The sequence below is a fragment of the Puma concolor genome, chromosome B1, assembly GCF_028749965.1.
Source record: "Puma concolor isolate L17-30 chromosome B1, mPumCon1.1.hap2, whole genome shotgun sequence".
In the NCBI taxonomy this organism is placed as follows: domain Eukaryota; kingdom Metazoa; phylum Chordata; class Mammalia; order Carnivora; family Felidae; genus Puma; species Puma concolor.
Window position 1 is genome coordinate 150,416,286 of NC_141670.1, and position 27,403 is coordinate 150,443,688.

General features: G+C 34.4%; 2 protein-coding genes across 3 annotated transcripts; both read right to left on the minus strand.

Annotated features, from left to right (window-relative positions):
• Window positions 1-606: 606 nt before the first annotated feature.
• CSN3 (casein kappa) lies at window positions 607-5,827 on the minus strand. Of its 2 annotated transcripts, none has more exons than XM_025922436.2 (3): window positions 5,771-5,827; window positions 2,254-2,286; window positions 607-1,068 (listed from the first exon to the last, which is right to left on the minus strand). In XM_025922436.2, exons 1-3 carry the CDS (start codon window positions 5,825-5,827, stop codon window positions 607-609), a joined length of 552 nt encoding a protein of 183 aa, XP_025778221.2. The 2 variants fall into 2 exon arrangements, with proteins under 2 accessions (XP_025778221.2, XP_086559048.1); XM_086702922.1 differs by having other exon boundaries at window positions 2,254-2,289.
• A 12,769-nt stretch (window positions 5,828-18,596) lies between these two features.
• FDCSP (follicular dendritic cell secreted protein) lies at window positions 18,597-25,503 on the minus strand. Its single transcript, XM_086702923.1, has 5 exons — window positions 25,406-25,503; window positions 21,449-21,518; window positions 20,980-21,012; window positions 19,753-19,967; window positions 18,597-18,685 (listed from the first exon to the last, which is right to left on the minus strand). The coding sequence occupies exons 1-4, from the start codon at window positions 25,426-25,428 to the stop codon at window positions 19,797-19,799; spliced, it is 297 nt and encodes a 98-aa protein (XP_086559049.1). The 5' UTR covers window positions 25,429-25,503; the 3' UTR covers window positions 18,597-18,685; window positions 19,753-19,796.
• Between the last annotated feature and the right edge of the window lie 1,900 nt (window positions 25,504-27,403).

A 27,403-nucleotide genomic window follows, 5' to 3' on the forward strand; every position in this document is an offset into this window, starting at 1 on the left:
ATTTATGTCTGAGATAAGAAAAATCACAAGTTTTTACTTCATGTGTGAACAGAAATAAAGTAAAACTAATCGATTCTAGTCGTGTTCCAATTGTTGAAATTAAGTTTGATAATAAAAGCTCAAATTTTTCTTCATTTTGTAAAATAAGATATTTCATTTCTTACTGAAACAGAATCTACTATATCGATGGTATGGCACCACCAAAGTAAAATGATAATGAACCCGTTTTGACTGCTCCTGTAACAGACTTAATTTGTCTATTGTACTATCTTAGATGTTATGATTGTACTGATGAATCCATGGATCTTGTCTGTATTATTTTTAAAAAATTTTTATTAAATATTTTTTTAAAGTTTATTTATTTATTTTGAGAGAGAGAGGGCGAGTGAGCGAGTGGGAGAGGGACAGACAGGGAGAGAGAGAATCCCAAGCAGGGTCTGCACAGACAGAGCAGAACCCAATGCAGAGGCTCAAACCCCTGAACCCGTGAGTTCGTGACTTGAGCCGAAATCAAGAGTCAGAAATTTAATCTTGTCTTTATTATTTATTTTTGTCTTTTGCTCATTTACCTGTGATGTCATCTTCTTTGACGTTTCCTTAGAGTTTTTAGACCATGGTTGAAGCCACTGGAACTGTGGTAGTTTCAGGTGTGCTTGTGATGGTGAATTCTGAGGATGCTTCTGTAGTGACTACAGTGTTCACTATTGGTTCAGTGGTAGGAGTAAGTGTAGGCTCAGTAGTAGCAATGGTATTGATGGTAGGGTTGCCTGCCTTATCCTGAATTTTCTTTGGGGGAATGGCAATAAATGATGCAGGTAGGTGTGGGTGACGTACCACAGTGGGTGTGTAGGTGTTTGGCAGGACTTGCCACTGAGGAATTTGGACATGTGGCCTAACTGCAACTGGTTTTGCATAATATGGATAGGGCATATATTGATTATTAACTGGTACAGCTGGTTTATGTGGGTAGTAACTGGGCTCATAGTGAGGATAGTTACTCAGTACATAATGAACTGGGATATACTTGGCAGTTTTCTGATTAAGCAATCTTTCATCATTTTCACGGCACTGCAAAAAGAATACATTGTGCAGATGGTATAATTGTAGGCTGGAATCTTAAATTAGAACTTTTTGAAGTAATATATTTTAGTATTTGACATTGAAGAAATACAATATTGGAAGCAGTGAACTCAACAACCATATTATTTTACAAGATACGGATTTGTACACTTCTCTTCCATTTCTTGATTTTCAACAAATATTAAAAATAATATTAGTTTCAAACAGATTAGATGAAGTAATCCATAATGTAAACCACATTGCCAGTTCTTGGCATATATGAATAGTGCTCAATAAATGTTGGGCATTATAATAAGTACAATACCTAGAAAAGTCTCATAGAGAGCTTTGACATATTATGCACAAACATAGCACATGCAAAGAAATATATGTGCACATATAGCTTTTAAAATATGTGTATATCTGTGTTCTTACCACATATTTGTAATTGTTTACAAATTTTATTTATCTAGAGATTAGGTTGAGGGCACATTTTTTTTTCTAAACTAATTATAGCAGAATAGTAAAACAATGTGATGTGGGAGGATTCCTGGATTTATACTTTGGATTCTTTATTCTTTTATTCTTTATTACTTTGGATTTTATTCACTAAAGATCACTTAGGGAATTTTCTGTTTTTATTTGCCTCTCTTCTATTGGTTATGTGAATTTATAAAAATATGTCATTAAATCTTCCCATGTAAATAAAAACAAATCAACAAATTACACTCCAAAGCAACTATTTCTCATGAAAGGAGACATATCTAAATGTGTTCATTCAAACATATTTGGAAAACAAAAAGAGGAAGTAAATGCAAGTGTATGAGAGGTATTCAAAGATGGGTCAGAGAAGATCCTTCCCCCAGTCTTTAGTCAGGAGAGATATTAAACTTTACATTTGTTTTCCTTTTCTCCCCAATATTAAATTCTGAGCTAATTTTCTCATGCTGCAAAATATACATGAAAACCAAAAATACGTGACTCGGGTCATAAAAAGAATCCAAGATTTTCAGGTGAATATTGAGGTTGATTCATACGATTGTTTGCTGAAGTGATTTTTTTTGGTAAAGATTATCATTTTATGGGGTTTATTTATTAATTTTTAGACAGAAGGCATTTAAGTACCATTGAACTGTGCATAATATTATACTTTAGAGTTCATGTCTCTACAAGAAATAATTAAAAGAAACTTACAGTTGGTTGTTCTTGGTTTTGCACCTGTGCACCCTGCTGCAGTTCACAAAAATGAGAAATAAGTTTAAAAAAGCAAGGCAAAGTCCAGATTTTTTGTGGTTTAAAAATCTTTTGTACTAAAGACAAAACATTGTTTCTCTGTTTTTGCTTTAATATTGTAAAATGTTGTAATGCATTCTCCATGGTTGTTTAATCTATAGGGTCTGTGAGCCACTCAGGAAGTGATAGCAATAAGCTAATTAAAATCTTTAAAAATCACCACCTGGGGAGAAAATTTTAAGGTTGAAAATAGTATGATCATCTGACTCCCATGCCAACAAATATACATATTTGTTTAAATGGAAAATATGAATAACCTGTATTCAATTTGTATTGAATTTACATTGTGTTTTTGGTTTCTTTTTTTGTTTGATTTTTGAACGTACATTATTATAAATAAGAGGGGCATTGAGCATAGTTTTTTCTGCTCTCCTACTAAGATAATTTATGAGGTTTATTTCGATTAAAGAACGGCCTCTTGTATAACATTAATATATAATGTTATATAAAAAATATTGTTTTTTAAATCAACTTTCATTTGTTTTTATAATACTTTTCTTAATTCTGGATTGCAACATGCATAGGGAATCAGGAGTGAAAAAACAATTTCCATAGGCATATATATAGAGCTTTAAAAACTCACAAAGTTTATATAAACTTTTGAGATGAGGTTATAAGATTAAACATTTTTAAAAATGATAGATCTAGTTTAGGACAGTTCACACATATCCTTTGGATATAAAAAGACTCTTTTGGATGATGTTGGTACAGAAAATTAGAAATTTGATAAAATAATAAAACTCACGTATGTTGAGATAGAGATTTCTTTGCTCTAAATGCATTAAATTACTAAACTTACTAAATTACTAAATTAAAACTTAAAAGGTAATATGAATATTGTAGAAAGTTTGCATATACCCCCAAATTGAGATAATCTAGACATCTTCATATTATATCAATCTGTACATATGTTCCTAGTATATGTTCCTGTTAGTACACATATTGTATCTTGCTTTTTTTCAAGAAGCAATATCTCATCTTTTTTTTCCCATTTATCATATAGTTTTTATACTCAAATATCTATATTCGAAAAATAAATGATAAATGATTCTGTCATGAAATGTTTATTCTTTATTGTTAACCGTTAAGGCTTCTTTCAAAAAATGTTTTATTAATAGATAGATGAGTAACATCTGTATATCACTGTCCTTTTTAATAGTTTTCATAGATGCCTTAAAATAGTTTTAAAAAATATAACTTTTGGGGGTGACAAAAATCCTTTAATGGGAATTATCGGATTGCTGTACAGAAAAGTTGTGCCAACTTATAATTCCACCAGTAGGCTATAAGATTGTGCAATTCATCACATAATGTTAATAATAAACATTATCCTAACTATATTTGGAGAGAAGGGACAAATTAACATGTATAAGATACTATCACAAAATATGTATAGTTTTGATTGTTCACAAGATTGAATGGTAAAATCTATAAACTTTCATTCTTTTTGAATTATTTATTCATGTCCCTGGGGCTTGAAGCCTTTGTGAAAATGGGAAGAAGTGTTTGGGAGCTACAGTAAGCTCAAGTAGCTCAGGAAGAGGTTGCTATAGACCAGGCAGTTGTGGATCATGTGATACTGCGATTTATAATAAAAAATATATATTTGGTCTTCATTCCAGGTTCTGGCACAGTGCTGCTCCTAAAACCCTTGTGATTTCCTAAGTGATGGGCATGGGGTTGGGAAGAAGGTGTCTTTCATTATGTTAATGAAGTGGACCCCACCTAAGGATGGAGACTGGTTGCCAGAGAAACCAACCTTTTTTTTTTTTCAATGTTTATTTATTTTGAGAGAGAGAGAGAGAGAGAGAGAGCTCCAGCAGGGGAGGGGCAGGGAGAGAGGGGAACAGAAAATCCTAACTAGGCTCTGCTCTGGGAGCGCGGAATCTGACAGGGGGCTTAAACCTAGGAAACAGGAGATCAGACCTGAGCTGAAACCAAGAGTGGGATGCTTAACTCAGTGAGCTATCCAGGTGCCTCATGAGAAACTAACCTTTTGGTTTGAAGGTTGGGGCTTTCAATCCCACTCTGTAATCCTTTAGGGAGGGGAAAGGGATTGGAGGTTGAGTCAGCAGACAACAACCAATAATTTAGGCAGTCATCCCTATGTAAGGAAGCCTCCATCAAACCCCAAAAGGATGGGTTCAGACAGCTTCTGGGTTGGTAAGCACATGGAAATTCAGGGAAAGTGACTTTCTTGGAGAGGGCATAAGACCTCTGTACCCCTTCTTACATACCTTACCCTATGTATCTCTTCATCTGACTGTTCCTGAGTACATCCTTTTATGATAAACCAGTAATCTAGTAAGTAAAACATTTCCTGAATTCTGTGAGCTGCTCTAGCTGATTAACCAAATCCAAGGAGGGGAATGTGGGAAACTCCCATTGATAGCCAGTCTTCAGAACTACAGGCAACAGCCTGGGCTTGTGACTAGTGTCTGAAGTGAGAGCAGCGGGACAGTCTGAACCCTCAACCTGTGGAATTTGACACTGTCTCTGGGTAGATGGTTTCAGAATGGAGTTGGAATCTCTGACACACTGCTGGTGTCCAATAATTTCTTGGTGTTGTGTGAGAACTCCCGCTCCCAAACACATGTTGGCAATGTGTCCAGGAACCTAAAATAATAATTTTCTTATTTCAGTTTTAATCCTGATTATTCAGAGAGAAAACCTAAGTTCAAAATGTGCTGGTGGGCAAAGTAAAATGGAATTTCAAGGAATAAATGAAGTAAAATAAATGTAAAAGTCATAATAATTCAAAATTTTAAGGAGTTTGACTCTAAGAATTTACCTAATAGAATTATTTAATAAATATTAGCTTAAAAGGAAGTCTAAATTGAATAATACATGAATTATGAAACAAAGACTAGTACCTTCCAAAATTTATAATCTAAGAGATGGTCATCTAACATCATCTTATGTTTGTTTTCTTGTTCTTGCTATGGGCAAATAAGTGCCTGGGATCCCTGGATAATCTCTCTTTCTTGGATCTCTCTCTCTCTCAAAAAAAACAACACACTAAAATTTTTTTAAAAAGTTAAATAAAAAGAATTTATGATTCTGGGTTATGACTTACATATTTATTCTTTAGGAATTATTTTTAGAACATTTTATAACTTAAAAATATTTCCAGAATTGTTCTCTCTTTACCTCCCCAATGTATTTTCTGTATAGTATGAGAATTTTAAGGGTTTTTCATACATGTTAAAGTGTGATTTCTTAATTCCTGGGAGCTAAAATCATATCCAGAAGAACATGACTCTAATTTTATAATATAAAATCAATAAAACTTTAAGAAAATATAGCAAGTATGCAGTTACTTTGTTACATGAAATATAACTTCACTTTCCACAATAGAACTTTCAAATAAAATTTTCTTAAAATCTTAATACAAATTGATTAGATGAAATCAACTCACCAAAAATGGCAAGGTTAATGCAAGGATATTCACAACTAGGAAAAAAGTCTTCATCATTGCACCTGAAAGTAAATTAAAAAAAATTAAATTAAGAGGATCTGTTATAATTTAGGACTGATTTGGGACAATATTTGCTTGCTTTGTTTTCTTTTTGGTTTAAGGAAAAAACCAGATTTATGGGTAGATTTAGCCAGTGTAGAAAATATTTTATTGTATATTTAAAAAACAACAAACTTGAAATTAACAGGGTGAGTCTGATACAGGCTTTGCCAACAACTAGCATCAGTTTTAGGAAGAGAGTTACAACATACACAAATCAGTGTAAGAGGAAAGAAAGAAAGTGGAAAGTTCCACAAGTGTTTCTCTACAGATAGAGGGTTTTGGTTAAGAGAATCATCAAATTCTTTGTGTAGAAGATGACATATACATAGGACTTGTCCATGGAGAAGGATAGGGACAAAAACTTTTCAAGTAGAGGAGAAAGCCTTGGGAACACCCATGGACACTTTGAAGGGAGTGGTATTTTATAAGAAGGGAAAGATAAAGTTGAAAAGAAAGTTTAGGGCAGCAAAGGAGAGGTCTTGAATGCCAGGTGAAAGAGTTAGGCATGGCTTTGTAAACAACAGAAACTAGTTGAGAGGTTTTAGACTGGAGATGTTGGGACTATACATTCCTTTGGAAGACTGAGTTCAAGTCCAGTCCCTATCTACTTGAGTAACTTTAGCCAAGTAATTTCTCTTGCCTAGACCTTATCTTTCTAATCTATAAACTGAAGGTTTGAACTAAGTGATTTCTAAAATTCTATTAATTCCATGATTGATCTAATGGAAATAGGTAAGATGGAGGGAAGGGGTGGGGCCTGAGACTGCATTCTTTATAATATACTTCGGTAGTAATCATAAATGATATTATTAACTTGATTGTTTTAATAAGAAATATAAATATCATAATTACAGTGGTTTTGAATATTTAAAAAAGTAAATTAGTTTTATCCTTCTAATGGAATATAGGGTTGTCACACCTACTTATTTGACCCTTTTTTTTTTAAAGTTTATTTATTTATTTTGAGAGAGAGAGAGACAGAGAGTGAGCAGGGGAGAGGCAGAGAGAGGGGGAGAGAGGATCTCAAGCAGACCCTGTGCTATTAGTGTAGAGCCTGACACGGGGCTTGATCCCATGAACTGTGATATCATAACATGAGCCGAAATCAAGAGTCAGATGCCTAACCAACTGAGCCACCCAGGCCCCCTATTTGACTCTTTTTTAATAAATTGTCTTTTTAGAAAGATACATATAACACTTCAGACTTTTAATATTTAAGTGCATATCACGTTTGTGAAGTAAATACTAACTACATCCTGTTGTAGCTATTGTTTTTGCCATATGTGTAATAAAATTGAGTCCTACCAACAGTTGTACAAAAGAGGTTCACAGAGTTAAAGCCCAGGGTTGGGAAGGGGAATCACATCAGACTCTATTTGCTTCCATTCCCAGGTAATAATGATTTGGAAGACTGTCTACTAAACTGACTTCAAAACTGCTGATAGGGTATGAGTGGATAGAAAAGAACTCCTATGGAATCAAATCTGAACAACCTGCAGCAAACTCAGATTTCATTGAGAGAGGTGGAGTTCCTTATTAATTATTTACATGCCAATTAATTTTTTAATTAAAATATATTTGACATACAACACTGTATAAATTTACCATATTGTAATATGGTTGCCATTGTAGTGATAATTAACACTTCTATCACATCACATAATTACTATTTTTTTTTGTTTTGGTTGGAATAATTAAGATCCAGTCTTGACAAGTATCATGAATATAGACAACAATATTGTATTGTAATCACCAGGTAACTTAAAATTATAGACTGAGCAGTAAATTTTTATGATGAATAAGACTCCAGTTAAGTTCTCACAAAATTATAACACACACATGCACACACGCACACAAAAATTCTGTAAAGTGATAGTAATTCTTCCATTTTTAGCATAAATAGATATCAGAGAGATAAGCCCATACTTTTCCTTATCAGATGCTTAAACCAATGAGTACTTGAAATTGCCTTCATCACTTTGTAAGACAGAAATAATTTGTGACATAGAATTATTTAGCTTTCATGGGAATACAAAAGGCATGTTTTAAAACAATAGTTATACTATAACAAATAAAATTAAGACCTTTAGATATAAATATATTTGAAATTAATTAAGGGATCAATCGAGATTATTATTACACGTCCATCTTGCTGAGAAGTTATCCCTTCACATTTGTCTGTAGGTTCTTTGTCTTGAATACTTTCTTTTTTATTTTGGTTATTATTTTTCTAAGTTTCAATGATTTTTTAAAAAGTTTTTATTTAAATTCCAGTTAGTTAACATACAGTGTAATATTAGTTTCAGGTGTACAATATAGTGACTCAACACTTACATATAACATCCAGTGCTCATCACAAGTGCACTCCTTAATCCCCATTACCTATTTCACCCATCTCCCTGCCTGCCCATCTTCTCTCTTGTAATCATAAATTTGTTCTCTATAGTTAAGAGTCTGTTTCTTGGTTTAGCTCTCTATCTTCTTCTCTAGAATTTACATTGTCTTTAGTAGTTTATCATATCAAACCTTGGCCTTTAACCCAAAGTGAAGTTAAAAGAAAATTGGATCATAACACCATTCAGAATCTACGGTTTAGGTTAGAAACTAATATCAAAATGAAGCCAAGACATATTCAAACTTAACAATAAAAGCTAAAAGGAAGAATATGTGCTTCTAAAATAACTTTGGTGGTATTATTTCTATTGTAAAAAGAAGTCGGCCTCTCTGGATATTTCAGTATGATTACCTTTCCTTGTGTCTGTCAGGTCTTGCTTGGCAGTAGGTTGAGGTGGCCTTTCAACTGTAGAGAAGACCCAAGGTAAATAACTGAAGACTTATTAAAGGGTATTAGTCGCTTGTGTCATGTGATTTATTTTCCTCCTACATTTCGCCGAATAGGAAGATGACAAAAAGGAAAGATTTGATGACAGCCAGGTCATCTTTGCGGCAATCTTTGTGAAATGCAGAAGGGGAAATAGAGTTGTCATTCATAAAGCTTGAAAAAAGACTATTCACACTTTTTAGAGAATGAATTTGTATGTTTTGTAAACAGATGAGTTCTAAAAAACATTAATTGCATTCTTAATTAACTAATCCTACCTCTTTGAATTTAAAGCTGTTGTAAAAATGAAAAATAGCTACCCATAACACTGTCGTATTTTAAGGATTTTTAAATTTAAGAACCTGGATATCAAGTGATACTACATATATTATTAAGTCTACTTGGTCTTCTTCAAAACTATTGATTTTTAAAAATTAGAAAGATGATCATTTATTGCACACCCAAGAGCAAATTTTTAAAAGTTAAATCTAAATGTGAAATATTTTAATCAATATAAAATAGTCATTTGCATTTGAGCTACAAAATAGAGTTTTCACTAAGCTCATGTACATTCAATACACATTTGTTCATTGATTAAGCTCTTATGAATGAAATTTTAGTTTAGATTTTTAGTTTTCAGGAATATAGGTGACTCTGTATAAACAAAATTAAATTATTGAATTGAGGATAATTGTTCTGTCTCAGAGATAGCTCATTCTGACATAAAAGTAAGTTTTAAAAAATCACCAATATGGGGGCCATTTTGGTAAAATACAGCTAACCAAATAATTTGCCTAGCCAATTCAGAAAAGGATATTTTATTTTGTTTATGCTTCTCTGGGGAAAAATGTTAATTGTGACTTCACTTTAGCTGTGAGGTCCTGGCAAGACTGAAGTATTTACAGGAATCAGTGTAAGACTGCCAGAATATGAGAAATAATGTGAGCATTGTAGTATTCCTATATTCTTGTCTTTTTCTTAGAACTATTTCATGCCTTAGAAAGTTAGGAACAATGTTCTGAATCATAGAATGAATGCTTATTGAGTTTGAACAGAGTGAATTGAGATTTTCCATTTCTCAAAATAGTTGGCTTTTGCTGTTTGAAGAAAAATGGCAGAGATTCAAAACTGCTAAAACAAGCTGCTAGAATAATAAGACCAATCATTCTATATGGTCTGTTTAGTCTCACCTTTTTTCTTTGGTTGTGAGGGTCAAGTGATAGTTGGAAGATTATGGACTGGTCAATGGGGATTGACCAATTATGAAGGTATTCCTTTCTACATGGTAATTTCTCAGTCCTTGATTTAGAGCCATAAAATGATACTTATTTTCAGTTGAGCCTTTATTTACTTAATTCACAATTACAATAATTTATTTATTTATTTATTTATTTAATTTATTATTACTGTTATTATTATTCACCAAAGGCTCAGAACACTTTTAATAACATTGTTTTAGTGGGAAAATATATTTCAGTAATTATATTTCCCCTCAGAATGCTAGGAATCTTTATCCATACCAAGAGAAAACCATTTCTACAGTGGGGTCACCCATCTACCTCAAACACTACTCTGATTTTTTTGAAAAACTGGATATTATTTGTTGAGTACTTAAATTAGCGCAGGTACTGTTCCAGGCCTTAGGGATAAATTAGTAACCAAAGCAGGCAAACATCCTTGCCATTGTGGAGCTCATAATCTAACATTGATTTGAATACTAGTGACACTGAATATTCCCCATATATATATTGACCTAAGGAATCTAAGAGAACCAGAGTTTCTAATGACTGGTATAGATGAACTAGGTGAACTCTACATTGGAGCTATTCAGATACCTTGATGTTTTTCAAAGAAAAACAAAAAGGAAGGTCAGAACTCCCATGATATGAAATCTCTCAGGAAATTGGGATAGTGATGAACAAGATCTTAAAACATAGAGAGTTTGCTATCTGGAATTGGTTCTCTAACCTCAATCTAGTCATAAATTCATTTTAGGGGTCATAGTCTACTCCTGAAACATCCCCAGAGTATGGGAGGAAGACCAACAGGGCTTCTTAGTCAAGCTACAGCTTCTTTCTGTTTAGGTCCTGATAATCAGCATCTGTATAACCATTAACACAGGGAAGCTCAGTAAGAGGCTATTGTGGATTCATAAGTTCAGGTTTCAAGCACTATGAAATAATCATTTTGTGATCAGTGATATGATTATTGACACAAATGCATGCTTTTATCCATAACAACTTCTTGTTCTGTTAGCATTTCTCACATCTGATATGTACTTTATCTCTATTTTCTTTTCTTTTGGTGGTACTCACATGCATGTGGGTTTTTTTTTTCTGTCTCATTTTATTTCTCAGCTACTTCATTACTACCAGGCTGATCTCAATACTGTATCATGTGCTTCAAGTACAACGTTTGTGACAGTAGTGGCAATGTAAATAACTAACATAATTTTCTACACGATTAATTCTTAAGATATCATAAAGTTAACATTTTAATGCAGAAGCTTGTATGCTTTTGAAACCTTTGCAATGCATGAAAATTCTTGGAAAGTAGCATTAAATGCTCCTAAATTTTTTAAACATTAACAAAACAGAATATCACGATTTTTCTCTCCTGTAGAAAATTTATTTAAATAAACTGTGCACAATATATAGTTCTTATTGAAAACAAGGCACTATAGGGCACCTGGGTGGCTCAGTCAGTTGAGCATCTGACTTCGGCTCAGGTCATGAGCTCATGGTTTGTGGGTTCAAGCCCCATGTCAGGCTCTGCACTGACCATGTGGAGCCTGCTTCGGATTCTCTCTCTCTGTCTCTCTCTACCCCTACTCTCTCTGCCCCTCTGCCATTTGCATTCTCTCAAAATAAATAAATAAACTTCTAAAATTAAGAAAAAACAAAAAAACCCCAAAAAACCAAGGCACTATGTTTGGAGAGTATAGTAGGCAGTCACGGTCTCTGCTTGCAGAGAACATATGAAGACATAACGCTTTCTGTTGGATGTAGATAAGGAGACTCTTTTGAGGCCTGAGAATACATTTGATGTCATCTAGAGCCCATCTAGTTGTTATGACTTTAGTATTAGTGCACGTATAAATTTATGCTTTAGCAACTTTTAGAATCCCAAAGTTTCTGGGTCCACTATAATAACACATTAAGAAATACAAGGAGTAATCAAGAAAGCTTTCAATTTTTGTAAAGGATCCGATATGTATCAATTTTGTAAAGGATCCAATATGATCCTAGCACTTTCTGTAACTCTGTTCTTTATTTACTCCAATAGATCTTTTATTCCTCTCATACCATTCAAAATATCCAGGTCAACTATGACATCCATGTGGTCAAATCCAGTGCTACTGTTTAGATCCTTCTCTTCATCAATCTCAGCAGCCTTTAGCATGCTGATTCGTCTTTCTGACTTGTAATGATTTATTCTTTTGGTTTTTCCTCTCAAACCATTGGCTGCTCTTCATTTCTCTTTTGGTTCCTCTTTTTCTCAAACTCTCAATTTGGGAAAACGTTCATGGATTCTTCCTGGGTTTACCACCCTTTTACCTTTTTTCCCTCTCTATCTTTTGTATCATTATACAATACAGTAGTTGACCTACTCCATTCCTATAGCTTTAAATATGATACACATACTCTTAACTTCATTGAACTACATATTCATGTATCTAGCAGTTGTGTTAGTATTCCCGTTTGTATGTGAAGGGGACAACCCACATTTATGAATAAAGCAGAATATTTGATTTTTAGACACATCTCTTTTCTCAACTCTCCTAGTGTTTCCCCTTTTTAATAAATGAAACCATGGTGCTCTCTGTGGATGAAGACAAAAATCTGTGAGTCATTTTTTTTTCCCATCCTCAACAGTCCATTAGAATTATAAGCTCTATCTTTGACGATATACCTGGAATCTGCCAGCACTTTCTAGTCTTAACATTTATTGCTCCAGTCAATCCCAGCTACTGACATCACACACTTGACCATCTCAGTACTTTCTGGTCTCCCTACTTTTACTCTTGTCACCTTGTAAACATTCCTTACACAGTTATAAAAATGTTATTTTTTGAACATATACCTGATATGATTATTCTCCTGCTTAAAATCTTGCAATGACCTCCTCTAGCACTTAAAATAAATTCCAAGCATTTTCTCAGAGCCTATTAATTTCTATAATTTATTATCTCTCTATCCCTCATATCTTATATTCCACCACTTTTTCTCTCACTCTGTGCCAGCCTCAATAAACTTTCTGTTTCTAGAAGGTGCCATACTCTTTCCCAAATCACTTTTTACTTGTGTTCATAGTCTCTGAAATATTCTTACCCAAATTCTCCTCAAATAGTGTCTTCTTTATATCAGAGATGTTTCTTGCCACATTTTCTAAATAGCCCTTTCCTTTTCATCATCATTCTATTATTTTATCTTATTTTTTCCATAACACATTATGAAATGATTTTCAAAATTTATATATGTCCATTCACTATTCTCTGTCTTCTTTCACTAGAATCTAAGTTCCCCACTGCATAGAATTATGTCAAACACATTTTAGACATTCAAATGTTTGTTGCACAAATTATCTGGATACTTGTTTATGTTGCAAATTATTATGTCACTGCACACTTCTGAGCCATAAGTTTCAGGGGAGTAGTGTCCCTGGAAATCTGCACAGGAAATATGCACCTAGGGATGGCTGGGTGGCTTGGTTGGTTAAGCATCCAACTCTTGACTTCCGCTTGGGTCAAAATCTCATGGTTCATGAGTTTGAGCCCTCCATCAGGCTCTGTCTGTACTTGGGATTCTGTCTCCCTCTCTCTCTGCCCCTCCCCTGCTTGCTCTTTCTCTCTCAAAAAATAAATAAAAGTAAACTTAGAAAGTTAAAAAAAAAGAAATAAGCACCTAAATAGTTTTTTATATACTTGAAAGTTTGGGATTCACTACTTTCTTCTGGATGAAATCAGAACCTGTTCATGAAGAACTCCAGAAGCAGACAGGCATATTCTCTGTTATCCCTGGGATTCGGATTTCCTACACTGAAGAGCTAGTGGATAAGAAATAGGTTTTCTGGGATTTTCCTGTAAGAGCATTAAAACCGACTTCCCTTTGATTGTCGGTGGAGCTGGGCTTTCACTGGGCTCTCACTTGGAGTGATTGCTGCTAGATATCCTGGTTGTATTTCCTTCCCCTACTGAAGTCTTGGATAGTTGAGAGAAGTAATATGCATCTTAAGCTGTTGGAGGGAGAAGTCCTTCAGCTGATGGTGCCTCACTTTCACCTTATTTTATTGCAGCTAATTTCTTTCATCTGCCTTGGTTTGACCAAACTTCAGCCATAAGTTTATCCACAGGAATAACTCTGCAAGGTATTATTGAATTCACATAGAATTCTGGAGAAATACTGCCTCCTGGATGTCTTAGTCATTTACATAAGGAGATGACTCATCAGGTGATATTTGTTCTCTATATCTATATGAAAAATTAACAGAAATGTTATGTACTGAACAAGAACATAGTAAGATATTTACCACCTTCTCTTTTGTTTCTCAGATCAGAGGTTATCCCTAAAGTTAAGAGAACTTTATATATTCACTTTTTATCCATTAGAAACAGGTTATAAATTATTTTAGTCCCATCTTTTGTTCTTTTTTACTTTGCCCAATGAAGCGAAATGTCATTATAAATACTCATTTGGGTACAGAGTTTATCCATTCAGTAGACATCTGTTTAAACATTTAATTTGTACTTACTTGTCAATTACTGTTTTTTATCCATTAAGGTTCAGCTCCAAGTCACCTGTGGGACCTTTCCTAATTTGTGTAAGTAAGTCTATTTTCCCTTATACTTTAAAGGTTTATTTATTTAGTTTGAGATAGAGAGAGTGTGCATGAGCAGGGAAGGGCCAGAGAGAGAGGGAGAGTGAGATTCTCAAGCAGGCTCCGTTCTGTCAGTGTAGAGCCCAATGTGGGGCTTGAACACATGAGCCATGAGATCATGACCTGAGCTGAAACCAAGAGTTGGACACTTAACCGACTGAGCCACCCAGGCACCCCTTCCCTTCTGCTTTAAAAACAAACAAATCCCTCTCCTCCCAAAAAGCCTCTGTGAATACTTTATTGGAACACTTATTACATTTATTGAAATTGTATACATGTTACTCTATTCTCACTAGACTATAAGCTACTTAAAGAAGAAAAAAGGTCCTTTTGTCCAAATCTCTAGCATTTAGCACAATTTTTGACACAAAATGAATATTGAGTTTTTAGTGAATGAATGAAATATGAAAGATTATATGGGTAAATGTGAGTCTTCTTCTCAAGGAGAATAATGGAGATAAATTCAGCTTTTTGTTTACTTTTCCATAAAAGCCTTTTTCAATAGTTGGTATATAAACTCCATGTGAATGTGGTAAATAGTGTCTCTACAGCTGATTACGTTTTAAAATAATAGTGTGTTCAGGGGCACACTAATTTTATCATCTATTTTAGATGAGATGGTAAACATGCTATAATAAGGTCAGTTTAGTTTGGGAAGCATAGTTAAGCAAAAGATGTGTTAAACTGGCATTTCCAAGAATGTTATATATGTTTGCTATAAATTTTCAAGAGATATTTTGAGTTTGAGGGTGAATATTTAATTTGAGTCCACCTGGTAAGATTCATGCTTCAAGATACACACTTTGGGAGGGGCGCCTGGGTGGCGCAGTCGGTTAAGCGTCCGACTTCAGCCAGGTCACGATCTCGCGGTCCGCGAGTTCGAGCCCCGCGTCGGGCTCTGGGCTGATGGCTCAGAGCCTGGAGCCTGTTTCCGATTCTGTGTCTCCCTCTCTCTCTCTGCCCCTCCCCCGTTCATGCTCTGTCTCTCTCTGTCCCAAAAATAAATAAATGTTGAAAAAAAATTAAAAAAAAAAAAAGATACACACTTTGGGAGACAATGTTCTTGTGAATCCTATTCCCATAAACCAACATTAGATTACAAAATAAAATGGAGATTTGATTGACACTCTCTTTGAGAAATTATCTCCCTAGTCATCACAGTCAAAAGTGTCAGGACCAGGAATGATGTTGCCCAAATCCCCTGGGGGACTAGCTGATTAATTTTAATAGAATGCATTTGCTTCACAAATATAGTAGTTAAAAGTAAATGATAGTTTCTTCGTTTTTCTCCCCCCAGGGAGTTACAGTGATATAATTTGAAGTGAGTAAAATAAAACTTCCAATCTGAGAGTTAAGGACATATATCAAAGCTTAAACAAAGAAAACAGAGGAAAGAGAGTAAACTAGAAAGTTGGCCTTCCCAAACTTCAGAGCAGCCAAGCTTTGCCTTTGGCCCCTCTTCAGGACTTTGATTTCCTACCTTCTTCATTTTCCTCTATCTTGGTTTCCTTTGACTGTCTTTCCTCAGTCATGCAATCACCTCCAATCTGTCAGCTGTAAGATTGTGAAACAATTGCTATAAAATTAATTTACCAAGTTATATTGAGGACAGTCTAGTCTTCTTGCTCTCCCTCCCATAGTTTTAAATGGGATCACTGACTTTAATACCAAAGAATGATCACTGACTTTAATACCAAAGGGCGAATATTTAATGTTTGAGGAAGCTCTGATCCTTGAAAATGACCAAGGGAGACAGCAGTTTCCCTGTTCAAGTCATGCTGAGAGGCTCATTAGGCTGACCTTGATTTGTAGCCAGCTAGTGGGTCATGGCAGAATTTCCCTCATTGATGTTGGAGGGGTTAGCCATGAACACTTTTAACTTGGAGTGGAGAAATGTAATCTTTGTCCAAAGAGAATTTTTCTTATTTCCTGATAATTGACCTATGGGGACAAAGGTTGCCATTGTGACACAATGAAAGGCTCATTGTGCAAGTAGAATCTTGTTGGATGCTGTTTTGTCATTTACTGCAGGAGAGTTTATTTTCATCACCACCTGCTACCTTTTCCTCTTTCAGGGATTTGTTTCTAGAATGCTCATCATGAGATTTATGGAAGGTGATGATCAGGACATGTTGTTCTATAATAAAGTTTGCAAACTCTTTGCTATGTGCATTTCATTTCTATGAAAGGGAATATATACTTGGTTAACTAAAAGCCTCTGAACTTGGTTTTTCCATAACTGACACAAATGTTAAATCCTTTGAGATATATCATCTATCTATCTATCTATCTATCTATCTATCTATCTATCATCTATCTTTCTATCTATTCTATTGTATCCAACTTGTATTGTCTTGTGACAAAAAATTTTATTTATGACTTCACATTTTATGGCAGTTTCTATGGCAAAGTATGGATAGACACAAATTTACCCATTTTTTTGGGCTAATGCTATAGTTGATTAAGAGAAAACTGTTACCATTGATATATTGATTTTAAGAAGTTTTTTTTTTCAAAAATAGGAATACTCTGCTAATTTATGTATTGATATAGGTCAGAGATATGAAAAAGCTGTTTTGTTTAACATTAAGAATTTGGAAGTTTTCTTAATACTTTTTATTTCTCAAATATTCACTGAGTACTCTGCTAAGTGCTGGGGAATACTTATATTATTGTGTTACTGCAGGAACTTACAGTCTTCTCAAGAAAGATACAGAAATGTAAATGAATGATTTTTTAGAAATTAAAGTATAATAAGATTTTTTTTTTTTTTAAAGTGGAAGTAAAATGTAGCGGAGAAAGGTCAGAGTGGTGAGTTATTCTGTTTGGAGAGATAGGAGAAAGCTTTTCATGACGGTCATGATACTGGATTTAGATCTTGAGAGATAAAGTGGATTTAAACAGTGAACCTGAGAAATGGACGTTGCATGAAGCTAGAGCACCTAAGCAGAGGCACAGGGTGTGAGAGTGAAAGCCAGTTGTGGGGAATGGCAATACTGTGGCAGAACACCTGGGCTGGGAGACAGATGGGCTCATGGCATGGTAATTCAAAAGGAAGCTCAAAAAAAAAAAAAAAAAAAAAAAAAAAAAGGAACCTCAAGGTTACTTTGTAGAAAGCCTTGAATGCCATGTAGGGGGAAATGGATTTCTACTGCAGCTACTATGAAGCCTTCCAAGGCATTTTAGAGGTCGGAGATATAAATCAGTGTATGTTTTGAAAGATAACTCTGGTGGCAGTGTGACATCTAGATTAGCAGAGAAGGAAATGGGTGGTAGTTGCATTTATCAGCAAGGGTTTGATTTTTCCTCCTGAAATAAACTGAAAACAGACAGACTTTGGTACTGCCATTGTAGAGTCCTAGACTCAGGATTTATTTTAGTATATATGCTGCTGGCAAAAACATAGGAGCTGAATAGGCTTGGTTTGTATTTCTTTTCTGCCATGGGCTAAGTCTATGTGTAGTTCCATAGGACTTTCATAGTCTTTAGTTTCCCCACATATGAATTGTGATTACTGAACAGAGATTAGGTGATAATTTGCTGATCTAATGATTCAGAAAAACACTTTGTAACCTGCAAGCATGGTATCAATCTAGCTTTAGGATCTTACTCATCAGTTTTTTGAAGTTAGATAAAGTACTTGATTGTTTTGATATCCCTTACCAACATATCAAGTTTATATCCTACAGTATATAAATTACAGACTCAGTTGAGAAATTGAGGCACAATTACTCAAATATTTTTTGAATTAAATTAAATCAACGTCTGGCTCTTGTTAATACAATTGGTGCAACTATACAGCAGAAGATGGTGGATAGACTTTTACTCAAGGTACTTCCAGGACTGGTTGATGTTGGTCACCTCACTCCCCATACTTTTTATAGAATGGTTAGTCATCAACAAATCTATATTAAAATCTGTTAAAAATTATTTTGCATTCCTACCAGCAAAGCACATTTACAAAATAGGAAACCAAGATCTTCTATTTACTAAAGAGGGACACAAAAGATATCTGTGAGAGAATACTGATGCTACTTCAGTTATATTTATTTTTATTTTATTAGCAGGAATATTGACTCTTGAGGGAAGTGGCTCACATTCAACTTTGTAGAGACCTGAAATAAATGATAAGTGCTCAGTTATTAATCCAGATGGGTAATTTGCTTGTGAACTTATAATTTTTTTACTGTTTAATTACAAAGATTGCTTTATTTATTTAAAAAAAATTTTTTTAACGTTTATTTATTTTTGAGACAGAGACAGACAGATAATGAACGGGGGAGGGGCAGAGAGAGAGGGAGACACAGAATCGGAAACAGGCTCCAGGCTCTGAGCCATTAGCCCAGAGCCCGACGGGGGGCTGGAACCCACAGATCGGACCGCAAGATGGTGACCTGAGCTGAAGTCAGGCGCTTAACTGACTGAGCCACCCAGGCACCCCACAAAGGTTGTTTTAAAAGTAAATCTAGTCCAACGACTGGGAAACTTTATGTTCAAGAAGGCTTGAGTAGATGCAGGAAATAAGGCAGAGGCCTTTAATGGTAGGTAATAGCTGAAAGTTTTTGTTTCCTAAAACAGTCCTCTTGGTCCTAGTGTAATCTTTAGTCTGCATTCCTTCAGTTAAACCAGTAACTTTGGTTTTGATATGATGAGATGATAGGGGCCCCTTTTGTACATGGGATATTCAGCCTTAAGGATTTTATTATGATATGACCATCAGAAACTAGTTTGAAGTTTTAATATTAATTAGAAAAATACATGATTTTCTAAGGAATAGTCTGAAGTCTGTCTTAGACCCTACATCCACAAGTTCATCTGTTGTGATATGCACTTTAGTTGAAGTTTTGCCTCCTTTAGACCCCTGATTTAGTCCAAATATGCACAAATGTTGATAGTAGAAAATATTTAAAAAGTTAGAAATATGTTAGTAAGAAAGGAAAGGGTTTGTTTCTATTATATCATAGCAAAGGAGGTATTTAAACTGCTGTGCTACTGTGATCATGGAAAGACACAGGAATTTACTGCTGAGTGGAGACTAACGATGTCTACCAAAGAAAAAGATGGAAACAAATTGTAACTTAATGGGGATAAGTGGGAACATTGCAATATATTTTTCATGGAATGGTACATTATAATTCACAAATAACTTAAAAAACACATGCTTTGTATTATGTGTACTTACCACCTATTTCATTTTAAATTGCAGTGGGACTTTTTTTTTCTTATTTACTGGCCACTAGAAGGTGTAGTTGTAGGGTCAGACAGAGGTATTGGAATAGGAAAATTATATGGATACCATGGATATCCTCGATACAGGAATGGTACATAATATGGGCCCAATGGATTTGGGAAAGGGGGTCCATAAAACTGTGAAGGTGATTCATTGCTCTGAGTGACCTGTTGAAAGAAAGAAATTAAAAAGACTTGTTTTACTTTTCATGCTGGAGAGAGATAAAATAGCCTTTTAACATGTGGGCCTTCATTTTTAAGTAGGGAGTTTAGAAGTTCTAGGATCATTTACCTTTTCTCTGTGTACTATGAACAGGGATTTAATTAATTTACATTATTTTAGAAAATTTAAGGAAATTACTTAAAGATAACTATATCTTCATACCTTTCTGCACATGGACAAATTTTTCTGATAATCACTTTTAACTAGAAGGCCAAGAGGGAGGGGGATTAATGAGGGAACATCAGATTTCTCCCTTTGCTGTATACTAGATCTTTACCCAAACTTTGTGTAGGCCCTGTATCCTCTTTATCTTTCTTTCTTTTTCTTTTTTCTGTCTCTTATCTTCTATTTATATCCCTATCAATTTCTGTATCTTTAACACTGTTTGTATCTTTGGCCTCAAAACCAAACTTCCTTTCAGATAATAAAATTTTTATGAGTATAAGCAGATCCTTAAATAAGAAACTTCCTCTTCAACTTTTATTTTTCTTTTCTTAAAAAAATTTGATTAACTATTTAGACAAAATAATCCTTCAGTGAATTTGTCACTGGCAAGATCATCAAACTGGTCCACATCTCCTAATTCTCAAGTTTTAATTGTTATTATTATTATTATTTTACCTTTTGTGGAATGAACTTTGTAGAGTTAAGCAGAGTGGAGACATGAATAATTAACAGCCTCTATTAGTCTAGATAATTCTAACAAAAATGTCATAACCGAGTATATCTCAGAGTGATTCAAGTTTCATTTTGGTTCCCACTGTTACATGAGATGCTGATATAATTCCCTTCATACAAGCAAGATCAAATTTTTGAAGTCTGTTCTGTTGACTGCTTTATATAAACTCTTTAAGGTTTTATTTAGAGTTTGAGAAGGTTAGATAAAGGAACTTTAACCACAGTTATGGATATGTCGCATGGACATCTTACATGTTAAAAAGAGGATATGTAACTTACACTTGGTTGTTCTCTTTCCGGGTCTTGAGTGACCTAAAACTCAAATAGTGAAATTAGTTCAACTCATGTTCATGAAACACACAAACTGAGAAATATATACATATGTGTGAAGGAAATAATTTCTCTACTACTTAATATTATTTTACACTATCCAGTTTTTAAAAATCTAGGATTTGAGCAGCCAGAAAACATTATAGTAACCCTTTTCCTGGAAAGTGTTAATATGTATTCTAAATGATTAAAATTCACCACTGTATCAATGCTATGTGGATTGAACGAACTAAGCACTGAACAATATATGATTTACATCATGTTAAAGGGGCAGATATCAGGCATGTTTATAAAATAGGAATACAGTGTGTGTGGGGAAAATTCCCAGGATTCTCGAATTAGAACAAAAAAAATCAAATTCATAAATACTCTGAAATATTGACCGTAAATACTCTGGAATATAGAAACGGATACTTACCGGGAAACCAGAAGTTACTGCCAAAATGGCTGTGATCAGAAGGAGAATTTTCATCTTATTCAGAAATATCCTAGAAATCAGGAGAAAGATCAAATGTTAGCATAAATTAAGAAAATCCAGTTGTAGTACAGATTATGTTACTAACAACTCTGACTTTAGGCAAGTCACTTAATCTTAGGGCATCAATCTATTTGTTAATGGAGCACATTGTTTTTTTAGGTAAAATCAAAGGTACTTTGCAACTTTACAACTATGTTACCTCAGTTCTTTTACAAATCAACTTTCACATATCATTTCAGAATAACACCTCTCCATATATGGTAATAAAGGTAGTTTCTGGAATAAAATACAGCCTTAGTTTATATAGAGAGAATGGTAGTGTGGGGGTAAGCAGTTATTTACTGATCTCAGGATGTTCAAAACATGGTAATAATGTCTATAAATTAGTTTCAGTGAAAGGATGATTCGAATTGGTTCTCAGGAAACCCCGAAAATTCCACACTATTTAGAAGGACATATTTTTGGGGGCGCCTGGGTGGCTCAGTCGGTTAAGCGGCTGACTTCGGCTCAGGTCATCATCTCAAGGTCTGTGAGTTCGAGCCCCGTGTCAGTCTCTGTGCTGACAGCTCAGAGCCTGGAGTCTGTTTCATATTCTGTGTCTCCTTCTCTCTGACCCTCACCAGTTCATGCTCTGTCTCTCTCTGTCTCAAAAATAAATAAATGTTAAAAAAAAAAAAAAGGACATATTTTTGACATACGGGAAAGGACATTTCCAAAGCATTTCATTTTATATTTTAATTTCAATTGTAGACTCTATCTTATCATATATGTTGTTATAATGCATTAGTTATAATTGCTAATAATTTGTATAAAACTGAGCTAAATTAAGTATTTAATTAATTTATTTATGCAATTATAGGCCAACACATTACAAAGTTTCTGAAGATTTTTTAAAGTTTTACATTCAGGAAAATGTCAATTGTCCATATCATTATTATTATTTGGGGATGGCTTTGGGTAATTAATGGAGATTCTAGGGGTATTTTATCACCTCTTGATGCTTCCTAAATTTCTATGAGATGGAAAAATAAAATGTAAAAGAAAAAATGTACTCACATTTGGAACTCTGTCTTTATTTTTGATCATATTGTTCAAAATTCAAATTGGGATTTGGAAAAATACCAGAAGATGTTGTTGTAATAAGACAGGCATTTAAAATTGCAGTGAAGTTTAGAATTCTATGGGAGGACTTGCAGAATAGGCAATTTTACACACACACACACACACACACACACACACACACACACACTTCTCACAGACATAAATAAACACACACAGAGCATAACTTCTAAGCTGCAAAGCATTGTACTGGGTACTGTTGGGTATAATGATAAAGCATGATACCCAAAATCACTAATTACTAAGTTTACAAATTCAAGCAACCATTGTATGACAGTCTCAATAATTTTAATTTTGGCATTTTACAGGATATGTCTATCTGTCTACTGTTTATCATCTATTTGTATCTATCTATCTATCTATCTATCTATCTATCTATCTATCTATCTACCATCTATCATCTATCTATCTACCTATCTATCATTATCTATATCTACCATCTATCATCTATCTATCTACCTATCTATCATTTTCTATCTATCTACCATCTATCATCTGTCTATCTATCTACATATCTAACATCTGTCTATCTATCTATCATCTATCTATCTGTCTATCTATCTATCTACCTATCTATCTATCATCTATCTACCTTAGTTTATCATATTTAAGACCTCTCTTACCTCAGACTTCTCAGCCAGTTCCTTCTCGTGGATGCTGTTGTAAGCAATTAGAAGTGACTGGCCCTGGATTATTACAGCTATTTTATAGACTCAGAAGTGAATGGTATGGAAAAGTTTGTGGCTTGAAAGCCTCTCCCTGGGATCAGTTATTGCTGAGTTGAATCATCAACTATCACAATGTGTTGAAATTGGGGAATAGCCAATGTTTGTGGTTTCATTGAAACTGAGTGACTACCAAATACATCTATTTGTGATCAAATTTTCTGTCTTGTATATATAAAGCTTATAATATCATATAAGGTTGCCCCATGCTCTTATTTTTTTAAAACTTAATTTCCATAATTAAAAATATTTTCTAAGCATCTTATCAGTATTGATTATAATCTACTGGAAAGCATGTTTGGTAGTGTTGTAATTTAAGAAAATAAAGACTATTAAAAATGTTAAAGAGATTAAAAACTTTTGCATGATTCTTTCAGCTCTGATTTTAGTGATCAGAGTTAGAGCTTCACATATCAATGGACCATATCTGGGAGGATCAAAGCATCATGGTTACCTTATGAAATACTATATTCTCTTTTTCAATTAAAGGTGCACTTAACACAATAGAAAGGATATAACAGTCAAATGTGGGACTGAACACTAGAGCCCTCAAAAACTTCAAGAATTACCTTAAATATGTATGCATATTGCATGTCTGTAGTCAAGAGTTATAAAACTTGGGCTTTTTTACCATTTATTTGAGAGTCCTCAAGAATATTGCATCCTTTCAGTTCAATTTCTATGTCAGCAGAGTTTATATGATCCAAATTTTAGTAATGCATCAAAATCTGTCCTTTCTCTTTTATCCTTTATGTGAATTAGTTCTCAGGAGAACTCAGAAAAAAAGTAACATTTAAGTGCTCAAGTGCAAACCTAACTGCTTTATATGTATTGTCACGTAATCCTCAAAACAACCAACCTTCAGAGCCCAGCATTATTGTTCACATGATCCCCATTACAGAGAAAGAGAAGTAGAGAATGCTAATTACTATATATTATACTGTGGCGGAGATGGTACTGAACATCAGTAATTTGGGTCCAAGCCCACCCTCTTAACTAATGCTTTATACTGTCATGTGGCAGAAGTACAGAAAAATCACTGAAAACCCAGAGAAACATTAAACTTTCTTATAACTGAACGTTCTAGCTTATCTCACTTATTTAAAGCAAACTGCCTCAATCAGAAATCTAATTTATAAAACCTAGCATGTTGCTGTACATCAACTTAATTTGGGCCAATCTGAGGTCAGAGTGGATTACCCAAGGACTAATGGGTGTATCTGTATGTATATGTGTGTGCATATGTATGTGTGTGTGTTTGTACATGTGTGTATAACATACTGTTCATTTCCTTGTCTTACAATCTGTGTTTCAGTTTCTTACATGAAATCGTTCTAACAAAAGTTTCCAGTTACCACTTTTTAAATTAATTAATTAATGTTTATTTACTTTTGAGAGAAAGAGAGAGAGACAGAGTGCAAGCAGGGGAGGGGCAGAGAGAGACACGCACACAGAATCTGAAGCAGCCTCCAGGCTCTGAGCTGTCAGCACAGAGCCGGATGTGGGGCTTGCACTCATGAACTGCAAGATCATGACCTGAGCCAAAGTCAGAGGCTTAACTGATTGAGCCACCCGGGTGCCCTGCCAGTTACCACTTATTGTGAAAACCATAGATGTTTTTCTGTCCTCATGTTATATTATATCGTTTGGTATTTAAATAGTGGTGACTACTCCATCTGGAAACCCTTTTTTTCTCTCCTTTAGCTTCTTAAAGCCACTCTCTTCTGTTCTTTTTCAACTTTTCTAACAGTAACCTAAAGTCTTATTCACTGATTCTTTTCCCTCAACTTATTGTAGTTGACCTCTTATCTTAGTCCACTCTTATTATGAATCATATAATCGACTTCTGAGTCCCTAACCTATACCTTTAGTCCAGAGTCTTGTCCTGTAGAATGGAATATCTAACTGCATATTTCATTTAGATATATGATGGATATGATTCAAAACTAAACTTACTATTTTTTCCTTGAAAATCTGCTTCTCACTTTTATTTAATCCCTCAGCTAATGGTCATACATCACTCATTCTTCCAAGCCAGAAATCTGAAACTCACCTGTACTTTCCTTGTCCCTTCATTCTGGTAATTACATTTTCCTTTATACACTTGGATAATCATTTTCTTGCATTCTCATTGCCATTTCCTTAGTTTAGTTTCTCATTCTCTTCTGGACCATTATAATAGCCTCTTAATCAGATTCTCTACTCTAATACTCTGTCTCTAATCCACCTTCCTCAGTAATGCTATAGTGATTCTACTAAGTTGGCTTTCAAATGTTTTTAAATTCACCCATGGTTAAAAGAATGTATTATATGTCATAACTTAGTACATAGACACACACACACAGAATTGAAACAAGATTAAAAAATAGTAGCTTTACTTATTAAGCTTTTTAAAATGCACAATACTTTTTCCATCTTTGTTGAAATATATTTGACCTATAACATTGAGTAAGCTTAAGGTATACAATATGATGATTTGATATATGTATATATTGAGAAATGATTACTATGATAAGGTTAGTTAACACATCCATTACCTTACATAGTTACCTTGGGAACATGTGTATGTTGTGAAGATCTACTCTTAGCAAATTTCAAGTATACCATACTAATACAGTATTAGTAACTATAGTCACAGTGCTGTATATTAGGTCCCTGGAAGTTACTCATCTTATAAACCCACCACTCCCCAGCCCCTGGCAACCACCAATATACTCTATGTTTCTGGGAATTTGGTTTCTTTACATATAAGCAAGATCATGAAGTATTTGTCTTGCTGATGAGCACTTTTCTTATGAGTGGTTTTGCTTACTCAATCTTTGGTTTTTATTTGTGTTGGCCAACAGGTAGTCCTGATTACTAGCCAGCTGTATAAGGCTGCGGATGTCCTGTTATTGAAATTCTAGTTATCAGGAGGCAGCAGGGATAAGGAAGATGTCAGCCATGGAAACTCCTACACTAAATAAGGTAGTGAAAGCTCTAGATTTGACAGATATGTGTTTAGATTTTTAGATCTTATTCCTTATTAGCTGTGGATGGGAAAGCCACACTTTTGAGTCTGAATGTTTTTATCTTTAGTGTGAATATAAAAATAATTATCCTGGAACTGGCAAATAAGTGAAATGAAATGTAGAAAAGCACTCATCATGGGATCTGACTTCATAAACGATGGTTTCATGAGCATCGGAGCTGAAGCTTTGAGTAAGTCAGGCCTCTTCCTGCTACATATCCTCAGGGATCCTTAGGTAATTATGTTCTCCAGCTAATCTAAAGATATAGGAAAACATATTATATAGTAATTGGAACCAGATAGGGGCTTAATATGTTAGTTAAATCTGAATATAAGTAGTGGAATTTTGAAACCAAGTATTATCAGGAGGGAATAATTACTCTTTCTGGTTGGTGATCTAACTTCATCCTCCACACCAACCCAGCAAGCTCTAACAAGCTGTAATTCTGGCCTCTATTACTTTCATGTGTTAAATCTTTTTTTTTTTTTTAATTTTTTTTTTAATGTTTATTTATTTCTGAGACAGAGAGAGGCAGAGCATGAATGGGGGAGGGACAGAGAGAGAGGGAGACACAGAATTGGAAGCAGGCTCCAGGCTCTGAGCCATCAGCCCAGAGCCTGACGCGGGGCTCGAACTCATGAACCGCGAGATCGTGACCTGAGCCGAAGTCGGACGCTCAACCGACTGAGCCACCCAGGCGCCCCTCATGTGTTAAATCTTAATTCAAATGATTAGAATATAATAAACAGAAAACACCTTTGCCTAAAAGAACAAAAATTATATATTTATATAATATATATAAATTTTATTTTATATATTTTATATAAAAAGTTTATATATTATATATATTATAAAATATATACATATTTTATAATATATATATATAGAAATCCACTCTGCAAAGTCTTCAGCATGTGGTTGTCCTTCAAAGAGCAAGTGCAACCAGGATGTTCTGCCCAGGAAGAGGTTGTGAGTGACCTTCAGAAGCTGGACAGGCTATCATAGGAAAGAGAGCATAAGTTTATTTTTTGGGTACTCAG